This window comes from Tursiops truncatus, chromosome 6, assembly GCF_011762595.2.
Source record: "Tursiops truncatus isolate mTurTru1 chromosome 6, mTurTru1.mat.Y, whole genome shotgun sequence".
NCBI classification, from domain to species: Eukaryota; Metazoa; Chordata; class Mammalia; order Artiodactyla; family Delphinidae; genus Tursiops; species Tursiops truncatus.
The window spans coordinates 82,045,479-82,060,507 of NC_047039.1; the positions used below are offsets into that span (position 1 = coordinate 82,045,479).

At 49.9% G+C, this 15,029-nt stretch overlaps 1 protein-coding gene across 4 annotated transcripts in view; it reads right to left on the minus strand.

The window, feature by feature from the left end:
• Nucleotides 1–15,029, minus strand: part of TBC1D2 (TBC1 domain family member 2) — a 42,240-nt gene that overhangs the window by 2,579 nt on the left and 24,632 nt on the right. For 3 of the 4 annotated variants that reach the window (XR_002179169.3, XM_019948996.3, XM_019948998.3), the window contains 4 exons: nt 11,711–11,821; nt 9,511–9,698; nt 7,939–8,415; nt 2,038–2,158 (listed from right to left, as the gene is read on the minus strand). Coding sequence is in view for 3 of the 4 variants with exons in the window: in XM_019948996.3 (XP_019804555.3) it covers nt 2,038–2,158; nt 7,939–8,415; nt 9,511–9,698; nt 11,711–11,821 (897 nt within the window). In the remaining variant the exon portion in view is untranslated. The remainder of the gene's footprint in view (nt 1–2,037; nt 2,159–7,938; nt 8,416–9,510; nt 9,699–11,710; nt 11,822–15,029) is intronic. The other variant, XM_019948997.3, reaches the window with a different exon arrangement.

A 15,029-nucleotide genomic window follows, 5' to 3' on the forward strand; every position in this document is an offset into this window, starting at 1 on the left:
ATTGGCTGACACCATGGCCGCTTCCCTACACCTGTTTTGGGACTGATGCACAAGATGCTCAGGGCAAGGTCCTGGGGGCCGGTGTTGGGGGAGCCACACCTGACATCAGGGGGCGATGCTGCTGGGTGATAGCTGCTAATGACCTCTTAGTGTGGTCACATCATACCTCTGTCCTTGTTTCACTGGACCCAGTTGGTCACTGCCCGCACTGGCTCCTTCCCTGCCCCAGGACACGGTTGTTCTGTGGCTGCACCCACTTCTGTGACAAGCCCGTTTTAGGGTCCTCTTGCTCTCTTTCTTGGAACTGCGGGTTTCTCAGCCCTCTCCCTCCATTTAAGTTTTCTTCCAGACTTAGCTCTTGCTGTGGCAAACACCCTCTCCCTTCCTTCCCTGCCCTGAACTCCAGGTCTGCTGTGCAGGCCAAGAGTCCAGCTCAAAACCTAGGGTAACTCACTGAATCTAAGATGCCACTGAACCTACTGAAGGATGTACAGATGAACTGATATCATGTCTGAGGTTTACTTCAAGGTCATCAGAGTAGGAGGAGTGGGTGTGAGTATAGGTGAAAACAGTACGGGCCACCCTGTGTTGATAATTATTGAAACTAGGTAATGGATGCATGGAGGTTCATTACACTTTCTCTGTTCTTTTGTACATTTGAAATTTTCTGTACTCAAAACAAAAACACCATAGTATATTGGTTATACAACACACCTCAATTCCAGAGATGTTAAAAAGTGAAAATAAAATATTTGTAAAGTGAAATATTTGTGTATCTCCCAGCCTGCCTTGCAACTAGAGGTGCCATGTGACACAATTCTGGCCAGTAAGATGTAAGCAGAAGTTGCTGGGTCCGGAAAGCTGTCTGAAAGGGAGCCAGTGCCTGTCTTTCACCCTCTGCTTCTTTCAGCCTAGACCATGGCCACAGTGCCAGAGAGGGTGCAGCCATCTCACGACCACGAGGTGACCAGCAGGAGGATGAAAGTCACATGGCAGAGCACTTAGCTGGAAGGAGCCTTCAGCTTTCTCATTATCTGAGAAAAATAACCGCCCGTTTAAGCCACTATTAGGTTGGGCCTCCCTGCCACACAGCAGAACACAATCCTTACCTGATTCACCACCTATTTCCTGATGACTCCTAAGTCTTGATCTTCATCTCTGATCTCTCTCCTTAGCCCTCCACCCAGGTGGGCATCCCAGAAGGAGGAAACAGTGTTGGGTGCTCACAGTAGGAAAGGAGGACAGGATGGGTGGGCAGGTAATGGCTTGGTAGGTTTTGGGGGGAGTGAGACAGTTCTCCCTGGGTAGCATCTCTCCATAAAGCAGATGCACTGATACAGCAAGAATGGGACAAGGGGTAAGGAGGGAGAGGCTGGAGGGTGGAGGTGGGAGGTCTGAAATGGTTTCGCATTTACACCTCTCAACAAGCCCAGGAAGTAGTGTTACTTCCATTCAAAAGCAGGCAAGCCTGAGGTTCAGAGAAGTGATGCCACTTGCCAAGGCCAGATGGCTGGTTTCTGAAGGGCTGGCTCTGAACACAGCTCCACCTGACTCCAGGGCTGGTCTGTGCTCAGAGGGCAGTGGAGGGGGTCATGAGATGATGGAGGTAGCTGTATTTCTCAGTAGGTGATGATACGTGTGTGTGAAGCGTCACTGTCACCTCCCATCCTCCCCGTCCCAACTTCCACCCTACCTGACCTCTGTTTTGAAATTCTTGACTGGCAAACACCAGTCAAAATCTAGTGACACTAGATTTTCTCCTCCTCCCCTCCATAGGATATCCACTGTTTCTAGTGATGTAATGTCCCCACTGGAATAACAACAGTCTATCGTGTGGGCAGGGCCCCAGCAATTCTCAAGGCCATCAGCTGACTGGAACGTCGCAGCAGTCCCAGTCCCAGGGTTATTGGCCCACTGTACAGAGGGAGAAATGGAGGCCTGAGAGATTCCTGACCTTTCCAAGATTCACTGACTTGTAGGAACAATTCAGGGGCACCAACCTGCATGGCCCCCAAGTCCCCTCCCTGCCCTGCTCACCTGGGATGCCAAGAGCGTCTTGCTGTAGTAATCAGCTGGCATGATGGTCTCCACAATGGCCACCAGACACCAGAAGGCACTCTCCTCCTCATCCAGGACCAGCAGAGCGATGGCCGCCAGTCTGGAGTGGGAGGGAAGGAGGCCTGGAGTGACCCACAGAAGTCACAACCAGGCAGCCCACGGCAGGGGTGACTCCCTGGGGGATGTCCTGCCCAACCCCACTCTCTAACCAGGCTGGTGTTCCTGGAAACTGGGGCGAGATGAACATGCTTTTGAAGAGGACTACCTAGGGGATTTCCAGAGCAATTGGGATCATCTTAGAGAAGGGCCTCTGGAGTCTTGTTGCTTCCTTGCTGGGTGACCGTGGGCAAGTTACTTAACTTCTCTGAGCTTCAGCCTCATAATAATCACAGGACTGTTGTAAGGATGAACAGAGTAAATACATGTTAACTGTCCAGCACAGTGCCTAACACGTAGTGCTTTATAAAGGTTAGGTATCCTCATCTTAATATTCATGGGCTTTGAGACCTTGGCAAGTGTGCTAACCTCTCTGTGCCTCACTTTTATTACCTGTCAAGTGGGGTTAACAGTATCCACCTCCCAGGACTGTGAGGCATTGAGAAGACAGACATACAGCATCTTGCTCACTGTCTGGCATGTACCAGGTGCTCAATACTCGGAATTCTTTTTCTCCTTTGCTTCCCCTCTCCCCTAGAGTTATCATGAGGCTCTAATGAGATCATGGATAAGAAAGAAGACAACCCACAGTGCTGAGCAGGGATGTCTGCCTGGAAGAAGCACTGTTTTCTCTCCTTCCTCCACCTCCCCTGGCAGGTCTTGTCCAGGGTGAATCCAAGAATACATTTCCCAAAATGTACTGGTCTCTCAAGATGCTAGGTGAGCACACGGTCCCATACTCAAAGATGTTGGGGAACACTGCATACTCTAGCCCCCTTTTAGAGGCTTATGATATACATATCTTAACAAAGCCTCTTAGAAATCTCACGTTAACAAAGCCCCACATGACTAATACAGGGCTGCCTAGTGGGGCTGTGCACAGTGCACCCGCTGAACACCCTCGGGGAGCTGCCGCTTTCAGCACGGGGCAGCCTCACACTCTCAATGGACTTAAAGAGCACATTTCATTGTCAGATATTGATGCTTCTCTGGGCTCTTACTCGGTTGGATTCGTGACCTCCGACATCTTCTGAGGTTTACACTTTTTTTTAATAAACAGGGTTTCTGAAAAGAAAAAAAGAAATCCTTTTTCTCTCCCTAGTGGATTGGGAAGGTATTTCTCTCCACTCTGGCTAAAGTATTGTTACAGACCGTCCTTAGTTTAGCTGAGTGGATGGAGAGAACAGTTACAGGTCTCCTGGAAATAGTAGGCTTTGGCCTCTCAGAGATGGGAAAGTGGGAAGGCCTACAGAGATTATTTAGCTCAGAGAGAGCAAATGGGATACACCAGCCAACACTCTCTTTGTCTATGCCCAGGGCAGACATAACTAATTGATCATGGTACTCTTTCCCACTGAGTCTGGAGGCTGCCTCAGAAACTCACAAGATAAGGCTCCAGGCAGCTACTTTCTGCTGGTCATCCCTGGCCATTGCAGAGACAGGAAAATCGAGGCCCACAGAGCAACAGTGACTTGTTCAAGGTCACACAATCAGTTGGTGGCAGAGGACTGCCAAAGTCCAGCCTGTTCTCTCTATCTTACCTCATTCCACTGTTCTCAGTCCAGGAGTGGGTGTCAGAATTAGCTTCGATTTCTGCTCACATTAAAAGGTCAGTGATTTGATGTGTGAGCCCGTTGATAACGTTCAGTGATTTATACTATTTTTAATTTTTGCACACAATCCTGAACCAGTAGGATAAAGCTTTTGTGTCAGAAAAGGAGGTTTAATCCTGCTAAGATTCCACCCATGGAAGGCCCTAAGCAAGGCCCAGGGCCTTTGGGAATGGATACCACTGTTTCTGAGAGTCCCAATAATGCCACTGGGGGCAAGGGTATGACACGAGCTCTGAATCCAGGAATGCTCTCAATATGCTTGGTGGGATACTCAGGACCCCTCTGGTGGAGGAGGCCAAAGGACCTTGTTTTTACTTCCATGAGCCTTGTTTCCAAATCATATTGCCCTTAACCTCTCAAAGACTGGTCTCCCTGAGGATGCCCAGGCCATAGGTTCTCATTTACAGTCACAAGGAGGTTCCTTGGCCTGTGCCTCAGTCTTTGGGCTTAACTCCTGAAGGACAGATCTGGGAAGCTGCCTCACCCTCAGCCAGCCTCTGCTTTCCGCCCTTGACATGTACCGGCCACCCCTTTCCTGACTCCTTCGCAGGTCCCCCTTCCTCTCTATGGGCCTTACCTGTTGGTGTTTGGAAATTTGTTAGGGCTACTGAAAATTTTAGATGTGTATTCCTCATGACTTTTTCACTTTTTGGGTGTGTTTTAATGCTACAGAAATAATAGCACAAACACAAGAATATCTGTGGCAGCATTCTTATAACCAAAAAAAAAAAAAAAAAGAAGAAGAAGATGATTTACATACTTTATGGTGCATTTAGACAGTGGAAATTGAATCTCTGTTAAAAAGGATGCACCCGGGCTTCCCTGGCGGCGCAGTGATTGAGAGTCCGCCTGCTGATGCAGGGGACACGGGTTCGTGCCCTGGTCCGGGAAGATGTCACATGCCGCGGAGTGGCTGGGCCCGTGAGCCATGGCCGCTGAGCCTGCACGTCCGGAGCCTGTGCTCAGCAACGGAAGAGGCCACAACAGTGAGGCCCGCGTACCACAAAAAAACAAACAAAAAAAAGGATGCACCCAAGAGAAAGGAGAATATACATCCACACAAAGACTTGCCCAGGAATGTTCATGGCATTATTCATAATAGCCAAAAGGTAGAAACAATCCAAATGTCCATCAACTGGTTACTGGATAATCCAAGTATGGCACATCCATGCAATGGAATGCTGCTTGGTTAGAAAAAGAACAAAACACATGCTACAACCTGTACGAACCTCAAGAACATGCTAAGTGGAAGAAACTTGATGCAGATGACCACATATTTTATGACTGGTATATGAAATGTCCACAACAAGCACGCTCATAGAGACAGAAAGTAGATATGTGGTTGTTCAGGGCTGGGGGTGGGAATTGAGAGTGACTGCAAATTGGCACAAGGTGTCTTTTAGGGGTGATGGAAATGTTCTAAAATTGGATTGTGGTGATGGCTGTGCAACTCTGTGAATTTACTCCAGATCATTGAGTTGTACACTTAAAACCCGTGGGAAAAAAAAAAGGTCAGTGATGAGAGGCTGCTGGCACTCACTAGGGTCCTAGCAACTGCTCAGGGCTACAGCCAGACTCCAGCTGAAGACATTCAGGCCCAAGTAGGTCTGCAAAGGAGGGTGACGTAGGAAAGGAAAAACTACTTTAAATCCACTTATATTTTAGAGCGAAATGGATTTTAAAATTTTGCTCTGAATTAGCATTAAATCATTACTATGATATCTGTCTCCCTCTAAACAGGCTGGGTTTTTTGCATAAAAGCAGGTTCTGTCCTCGAGAAACCACACATGCAGTTCTAATAGCCGCCACTAGATGGCAGCACCCAGACAAGTGAAAGCGGCTGCACAAGGGCCTTTGAAAGAATACAATGCACTCTCCACATTTAAACAGGCTCTATTACAAATAATCTTCTATTTAAAGCAATAGTATGAATATCTGCCTAAATGCCAATAACTATAGCATTCAAAGAAAGAAGTAAAGAAATACCTCTGGTTTTGGTCTCAGCTGTTCCTATATACCCCTCAGCAACTTTTGGTGCTGCCTCTTTCCACATAGGGAGCGGCTTCTTTCCTTTCTACATGGCTTAACTTAAGATCCCCTCCTGCTTTGGGATCTTCCCCCTGCTCCTTCAGTATAGATTAGACTCCAAAGCCCATATGTGGCTAGCTCCATTCCTGCTCTCAAAAAAGGTTATATTTGATCAGGAAAAAAGGTTTCTGAGTGCCCTCAGCACACTCTCTGCTACAGCTCCTATTCTGAGTGAGCGCAGATGGTAGGAAGAACCAGGTCTGGGGTCCGGAGACCAGGGTTAGCAGCCCATGCATGGTGAGGCCCAGGCAGGTTCCTTAGCTTCTGAGACCCTCTCTTATCTCACCTGGCAATGGCGGGCACGAATGCTCACCTCGCAGGGTTTTCCCGAGGATTAGATGACATCAGGTATGTAAGTACCTGGCATGCAGGAGGCCCTCATCACGTCTTAGTCCTACCTGACCTTTGCACGAAATGTACAAATTATTCATACAGTCTCAGAGCTCCTAGCTCCCTTCAAATCTAATCTTAAAAAGAGGATTCAAAAGTTTTGTGCCTTCTGGATTTTAACATGTTCAAACAGATGAGAAGCGTGCAGGCTTCTGCTCAGCTGTTAAATGAATGAATTTCTATGGACATCTCCTGTAGCGGACGTTTAGAGCAGCATGAAATCTGAACATGTTTTCCAAGGAGGCTTAGACTGAGAGGCATTACTGTTCGGGCTTAACTCTGAATTCCCAGTAATGGTACATGTATATGCTCAATTTCACCCAACTTAAGCTGGAAAAAAAGTATCAAAAATATCTATCCTTGGGAATCATTCAAATTTGAGTAGGGACACTGAATATTTATTCTGTGTTAAGTAAATGTCACACACTACCTGAAAAAAAGAGCAGAATGACTTATGTAAAATTTGCTTGAGTATATATGTGTTTAAATTAAGCTGAGGCGTGGGATAGGGAGCATGGGAGGGAGATGCAAGAGGGAGGGGATATGGGGATCTATGTATACGTATAGCTGATTCACTTTGTTGTACAGCAGAAACTAACACACCATTGTAAAGCAATTATACTCCAATAAAGATGTTAAAAAAATAAAAAAATAAAATAAAGTATTAAAAAATAAATAAATAAAATAAAGTTGAACCGAAACTTGCTTTGGGAAATATTTGAGATTATGCCACCTCTATCGAGATAACTGGGGGCAGCCACAAGAATTCTCCAAAGTACTGGCGGGGGCAGCCCTACCAAGTCACCCCACCCCACCCCCAGCTCCTATCCCTTGTCTCCTGCTGTTGAACCAGAAGTAGAAATTAATCCAGGCTGGGACAGATTCCTTCCTTTGGGAATTTAGGCCTGAGACATGAGGGTATCAACAAGTGGATTGCTGAAAGGCTTGACTTAGGGGCTGAGGACGCTGTTCTACAGCCCTGATGGGCCCTAAATGTCCAAGGAATGACAGACAGTGAGGCTGGTCTGCTGAGAGAGAAGGAAGCAGCCATGTATTATGAGAGAGGCCAGAGACCACGCAGCCCACAGAGGGCTGCACAATCTCAGGGGACAGAGTCCCCCTGGAATATGGCATGAATAGTGCCCCTGGCGTTGTGCTGTGCTATGGCCCTGCTAGACAGAGCGGTTGCCTCGGCTTCCGAAGACCATCTATCTGGTCCCTCGCTCTATTTCCTTTTCCTGGCTTTTGGGAGCTTCCTGTGTAACATTTACAAATTCTCTTTTCCTTGGGCTCCTCTGAGTGGATTTTGTTTAAAGCAATGATCCCTGACCCAGGCAGTCATGCAATACGTGAGCTGGCTGTGGGCTATACAACCCCAGCGGGCCCGCTCACGTGCTCTCTATGGAAGTGGCACCACCCTGAGGACACATCACAGGAGACGGCACGGGACGAGGAGCCTGGGGCTCTGGCCCAAATCTGTCTTGAACACGTCCTTTCACCTGCTTGTCCTCACCCATATGGTGGGGACCAAGCCCCCTGGGTTGACCTCTCTGGCTTCTTGGGAGGCTCCAGAGAGACAGAGAGGTGCCCTGGAAGGCAGAGGCTGTGCCCTCACGGGGGCTGTGTGGCTTACCTGTTTAGGCCCTGGCAGTAGCCGATGGCGGGGTTCTGCCAGGAGAAAGCCAGCAGTACCCGGCGGAGCCTGTCAGGGAAGCTGGAGGCGGGACAGGTGAAATGCTTGTTGCTGGGGAAGGTCCGGTTCAGGTCCAGCTCGATCTGGCGTGCGGCGGGGTGCTTGCAGGCCTGGCTCCGGCTCAGTAGCTCCTGGTAGCGGCCGGGGCCCTGCAGGTGCTGGACACGGAGGCGGACCAGCCATTTCCAGACGCGTGGGCGGTGCTCGCGGGGCACGCCCGCCCGCAGCAGCTGCTTGATCTCCGCCGAGGGGGCCAGCTCACCCAGGGCAGCCCAGCGCTCCCGCAGCGGCTGCTCCACGGCCTCGTGGGCCAGCAGGTGGTGGGAGTGCACTTCCAGCACCTGGATCTTGGCCAGCAGCCTCAGATCTTCCACCTCATAGTTGGGTACTGTCAGGAAGCCGTACTCGTCATACTCGCTGCCAGCAAAAGCCTGTGTCAGCGACATCTTGCAAGGCCCTTCCCCAGATAAGGGGCAGCGGGGAGAGGGTGGACCCTGGGCAGGAAGCCTGCCTGCGCTTCACTGCAGGTTGGCCATGTAACTCTGGGCAGGTCACTTCAGTGCTCTGAACCTCAGTTTGCTCTGTACAACGGGTATAGGAACTCCTTGCTCTGCCTCATGAAGACCCAATGAGATCCTCTGATGTAAATTGCTAGGGGGCTAGACAGTGCCTGGTACATGGCAAGTGCTGAAAAGATATTTGCTCATTCATTCTGTGTAAATATAAAGGACCCTCTTATTACTCCATGAAGCCTTAGGCCCAAGAAGTCCTCTACTGCCATTACAGAACCCCACTTCCACAGCCAGTAAGCCCAAGGACAGATGGGCAACAGGAAGCACCACCAACAAGCAGAAACAGGAGAGCTGGGGACCCATTCAGATGGCCTTTCATAGAGTCAGCATTTATTGGCCCCTATTATGTGCTCTGCCTGTGCTACCTCATTTAATCCTCATGATCCTGCAAAGCAGGGATCTTAGCCCGCATCTTATGGAGGCTGCATATGAGGCTCAGAAAGGTAAAGTGACTTGTCCAAGGTTACACAGTGAGAAAGCCAAGTCTGGCTCCAAAGCCTGGGCTCTGGCCACTGGACCGACCATCCAGCCTCTAGGGACCTTTGACCCCAGCCACAGCCCCTTCTGTATATTTATCTGCCCAGGTCCACTGTGCTCAGCAAAGGCTTGGCTCAAAGGAGGCAGCTGGCTTGTCTCCCCTCCTCCCATCTCTGACAAACACCCCTGGGAGGCAGCCTGGGGAAGTGGAAGAAACAGAACTCTGGAGGCAGGCCCACGTCAGATGCACTAATATGTTGTGTGGCCTTGGGCAAAGGGCTGCCTCCTCTGAGCCTGCGGTGCCTCTCAGCTGTAAAATGGGGCTCATTTCAAGCACATGATCACTAATCCGGAGGTACAAGGAGGTAAGCATGTGCAGGGCTCACACACGGTCAGCAGCAACTGGTAGCAGGGTGGCTGGTGGCCCCCAGGTCATGAAGACCCAGCCCTGCTCTGGGCTCACCTGATGGGGCTCAGCACAACGCTGTCAGCTGAGGCCTCGCTGGCTTCCCACTGCAGCGCCTCCTGGATGAGCTGCCTCAGTAGCTCCGAGCACTCGCCTGCCTCGACCCCCACGGCCTCCTGCAGCCTCCGCAGCCCCGCCAGGTACTTGCTTTCCACCTGGCAGTTCTTGGCTTGGAGGTAGGCACACTGTGGGAGGGAGGGGTGGGGCTGGTCAGGCCACCTGGTTGGGCCTGGGCCAGAGGCCTGAGGCCTGAACAGCTTTAGGCAGTCCAGCCCTTCTTCCAGCGCTCATCTCCCATCCCCCCGCCCCAGCCATTCATAGAAAGGAAAGGAGAAGAGTCCTGAATCCAAGAGTTTACAGCAAGGCAGACAGGGCTCCAGGCAAGAGAACCAGGCCCAGGGCTGGGGCTAGACTCAGAAAAATGAGGGGAGAGGTGGGCATTGCCTGCAGTCCTATCCTAGATCAGTTACTGCAGGCTGGGTGCTCTATGGCAAGTTACTTAACCTATTTGTGCTTTAACTTCTTCATCCGAACAACGGGGATGGTACAGAGTCTGCCTCAGAATTCTTATGTGTGACTCTAGATGAGCCAATGTATACAAAGTCCTTCCAGGGCACTTGGCGCAGAGCAAGCTCTCTGTAGGAGGTATACCTGAGCAGTGCCCAGGGGATGGATGGACATGGAGCTCTGGACACTGCCCTTGTGCCTTCTGCCACCACGTGGGCTTTTTCCATTTCTCCAACACACCACCCCTCTCCCACCTCGTGGAACACACACTGCACATTCCCTGCCTGCCTACCCCCGTATCTTCCTTTCTTTGTATGCTTTGTGATATTTTGTTGAAAACTGGACATCTGAACCTAATAAGGTAGGGTGGAATTAATTAAAGAAAGCTCAGCTAAAAACGTCCGGCCAGGCCTGTATGGGGACCTCTCAGGCCCTGCCACAGGCATCATTAATTTCTCCAAACAGGAAGAGACGTTCACCTACATCTCTGACAAGAAGCTGCCTCTACTATCCAGCAGGAACAGGAAAACTTCTCTCCACGCCAAGACAGCTCAGCCAGTCAGGCACTGTAGCAATCCAGCCAATGAGAAGCCTCCATACTTGGGACTCCTAGTTTCCTCCAATGGATTTTTTGGTTATCACAGCCCCTCCCAACCCCTTCCTTTTCCCTATAAAAAGCAAGTTCCCCTCCCTTGTTCCCTGAATCTGCCTGTGGTTCACCATAGTTCAAGTATCCCAAATTGTAATTCCTCTGGTTAGTCCCGAATAAACCTGCTTTTGCTGGTAAAATAACTAGCTATTATATTATTAAAAATTCCAATGTTAACTCTGGAAATCAGATACTCCTTCTTACCTAGGGTTTGCTGTTTTGGTTTTTGGTTTTGACTGTTGTAGGCTGCCTCTGTGCCCAGGATCAGCCTGAGGTATAAACTTAAGCTCCGCTTAGGTCTTTTCTGAGGCTTTCCCTGGGCATGCGTGGTCACTTTCTAATTTCCCCCATATTTGTGGCGGTTTTGGAATGTAGAGTTAATACCTGGCTCGCAAAAGGGGAAAAAGGGGGGGCTTCTGTGGTGGCGCAGTGGTTGAGAATCTGCCTGCCAATGCAGGGCACACGGGTTCGAGCCCTGGTCTGGGAAGATCCCACATGCCGCGGAGCAACTAGGCCCGTCAGCCACAATTACTGAGCCTGCGCGTCTGGAGCCTGTGCTCCGCAACAAGAGAGGCCACGATAGTGAGAGGCCCGCGCGCCGCGATGAAGAGTGGCCCCCGCTTGCTGCAACTAGAGAAAGCCCTCGCACAGAAACAAAGACCCAACCCAGCCATAAATAAATAAATAAATAAAATTTAAAAAAAAAAAGAGAGAAAGGCTGGCTTTATTAAAAAAAAAAAAAAAGACAAAAGGGGAAAAAGGGAAATACAAAGAGGGGGAAGGCCTTTAACCCCCCTGGCAGTTACTTTAGGGGGTGGGGGCTTGCAGTGGCTGCCTGCCTCTTCCCCTCACCTCTGTGATCAGAAGCGGCAGTCAGCAGAGCACAGATCCCTGATATGTGGAAGACAGCTCATGAAGGGCACGGTCCAGAGGGAGAGCAGTCAGGTCATGAGGAGAGAGTTGAGCCAGTGGTGAGGTGGTGAGAGGACTGGAAGGGTGGCTGGGGACAGAGAGGGCCAGAACAGGGCTCCCGTGCCTCACCTTCATCAGGAGGGCCTTCTCCTTCTCAGCCACCTTTCTCCAGATCCTTGTGACCTGGTGGATCTCGGAGTTGAGAAAGCGGTTCTGGGTCCGGTATGCTTCCATGTCATCCTGGAGAAGAGAGCAAAACATTTAATGAGCTGAACCAGAAACATCTCCCTGGTCCTCACTCTCAGATGAGCTGCCAACACCTTCTTCCTTTAGAAATTTCCAATAATGGCAGCAGAAAAGGAAGTCTGAAAGAAAAAAAATAATAGTGATAGCCCCCTTCTCTAATCTTGATGCCAGCATGACATGGTGGAGAGAGCATTAAGCCTGGACTTCAAGTCCTGGCTTTGACTTCCTGGCTGGGAGGCCTCACTGAATCAATCTGACCCTCTCCTTCCTCATCTGTAAAAGGAGCAAATACCAACTACCCCACTTGGCAGCCGACTAAGTGAGGTAACGTGCACACTAAATACAAGGACCAAAACAGAGAAAACGTTCAAGTAGTGTTTGTTTTTTAAATAAAAGTATTTTGTCATATATTGGTGATCATACTGAACAATTTTGGGTGAAAATTTTTTACTTAGTGTCACTTTGTAAATACTTTTCTATGTTGCTACAGAAGCTTCCCAATGATAATTTTTAATGTCTGATGACTATTCTATTAGGTGAGTTTACCATAACTTAGACATAATCCTTCTCCTGTTGCTTTTTTAGTTTGAGCCCTGAGTGTTTTTGTTTGGTTCTTTTTTGGGGGGCTGTGCCATGTGACATGCGGGCTCTTAGTTCCCTGATTGAACCCATGCTCCCTGCAGTGGAAGCGTGGAGTCTTAACCACTGGACCACCATGGAAGTCCCTGGTTTGTTTCTATTATGAATAAAGCTGTAATGTTTATATCTGAGCCTAGAGTTTTCCTTTTGCAAGCTGTTCAGGGGAGGCAGTATGATCTTCCTGCTGGGGCATGCAAGGAGAAGCTGGCCATGCACTGGGGAGGGTCAAGCAGGAGCCTGAAAGGAGTAGCCGCAGCTGCAGCTATGGCTCTCAATCTTTATTCTGATTGGATGGACACTGTGGGAACAATGGACAACACATGCTCACAGTGATACCTAGCAATTCCAGGGCATTTACGAATGGAAACTCAATCCCTTTCTCTCTCACTCAAGAAAATGTACTGGCCTGTAGATGAGCACGAGAGACTATTGCGGGTACAACTTCGGATAGGCCCTGATTTATCAGGAAATTAAGAACAGCACGCCTCACCCATGGCACTTCAATATCAGGGATGGGTCACTTGTGTACAGCTCATAGGCCGTGCTGACCCTCTTCATTCTGGCCAAGATCCCTCCCAGCTCAGAAGCTCCAATTCATGTCCAGGGGCTCTCCAAGGCTTTGGATGTGTCGCACAGGGCACCCTGCTTGCAGCCCGGACAAGGAGGGCAGGTACAAGCGCCCCTCAGAGCAGCCGTGGGCCTGGGTGGGGTGGCATCTGGGCAGTGCCTTCCCGTTCACTCATTGCCCTACCTCGAGTGTTCTTGGCTCAGAACTGTAGGGAGGAAAAAGAGAGAGCTCCGAGATGAGAAAAGCCACGTGACTGTCACCAGTGAGGCAAAGGAGGAAAACATAACTGGAGAAAGGGGACAGGGAAGAAGAGAGTTTGCCCTCCTGCTTTCACAGGGACCAGGGACCTGGGAATCATCTTTGGGAAATGCCGTGTGGACGAGCCCTTGTGCTAGTGGGGAAGGCAGTGGATTGGACGTGGGGACACCTGGGGTCAGGCTGTAACCCTGCTGCTTGTACTGTGCGACCTTGGACCAGTCCTTTCCCCTCTCCAGGACTCGGCCGACCGTGCCAGAAAATGAGGGGGCAGACTAGATCTCTGAGTCTTTCCGGCTCTGATATTCAAGAAGTCAGTGATTCTGTCCTCACACTGACAGTTTCAACAAGGGGGCATTTCCTTAAAGCTGAGTGTCCTTAACCACAAGGGCAAGTAGGAAATGTGAACATGTTCTGTCCCAAAACTTAAAAACAGTGGAGTTTTGATGGGTCTTCTATTTTTTTCTAGATCAGAGACCTAAAGGCTAAAAAATAAGGGAGTCTAGTACATGCAACTCCTATCAGAAAACACCTCCAAGGTGTCAGCTGCAGGACTGATAGCTTTCTGACAACCTCTGAGGAGCAGCCGTAAACGTAAGCATGGTTGATGTGAATTGTACCCAGAATCTCTTCGTATCTGGGCTCACTGATAAATTAAATTCCTGAACATGCAAACTCAGGGGCACGCTCAGTCATTTAGGTGAGTCCATACTTCCGGGCAACTCTCTGAGACGGTCTGGAGGCACCCAGCGAGGCACTTTGACCCCCATGCTGCTCTACTGGGACTTCAACAGTGGATTCCAGCAGGATGGGCACAGAAAGAAGACACTTAGCAGGATAGAGCAGGGTAGGAAAGCAATCTCATGGAAGCAATTTTCACTGCTGTGTGAGGGACTCACAGCTTTCTGACAACCTAGCTTCATCTGCATTTGAAAGGTTTTGTTTTCATTTTGCACTCAAAAGAATCTCTGATTTTAGACGAAATAAGGGAGAAGGTTCAGAGACTGGTTATATGCTTTTTCATGCTGAAAGAAAGGGAAGGGAATCTGGATTTCATGTCATCTTCCTTTCCCCTTCTAACAACTCTGTTTGTAGGACTGGTTAGGCCATGTTATATAAAGGTGAGATAACTTGCCCAAGTCATACAGCTAGCAAGAGGCAGTCTGCCTGACTTCAGAGCTTGGGGAGTGGCCACTATACCACACTGCCCACTGGTCTCTCAAAAGCTCCCGGATTTCTCTCTTTCTTCCTTTCCCCCTCTTACCCCGTCTGACAGCAGTTCTTTGATACAGCGGCACAGGATTTCCGTGGTAATCCGATGTATACTCTTGTGGCTGTGGGTGCGAGGGCTGGGGAAGGACTGACTGGGGCTATGTGGCTGCCTGTAGGGACGGTGGGTTCTAGGCGCACCTATCCCCAGCTCCTGTCACCACCCTCCAGAGAGGAGGCCGCAGCCCGCGGCAGGTATCACACTTAAAATAAAGTTCCTGCCCCCTGTGTTGCAACTGGTCCCTGCGGGATGGGGTGGCCTTTCCCGGGTGAAAGCCACACCCTGGGCAAGGGTGAGGCCGGGATGATGGTGGTGGCTGGAAGGGCCACAGAGGCTGGAAGGCAGCAGAGCAGACAAGACTAGTCAGAGAGGTGAGCTGCAACCCAGTTCCAGTCCCCCCACTTCCTCTGCACACGGTCCTGGGCAAGTTACTTCACCTTTCTCAGCCCTGGCATTCTCATCTGTAAAGT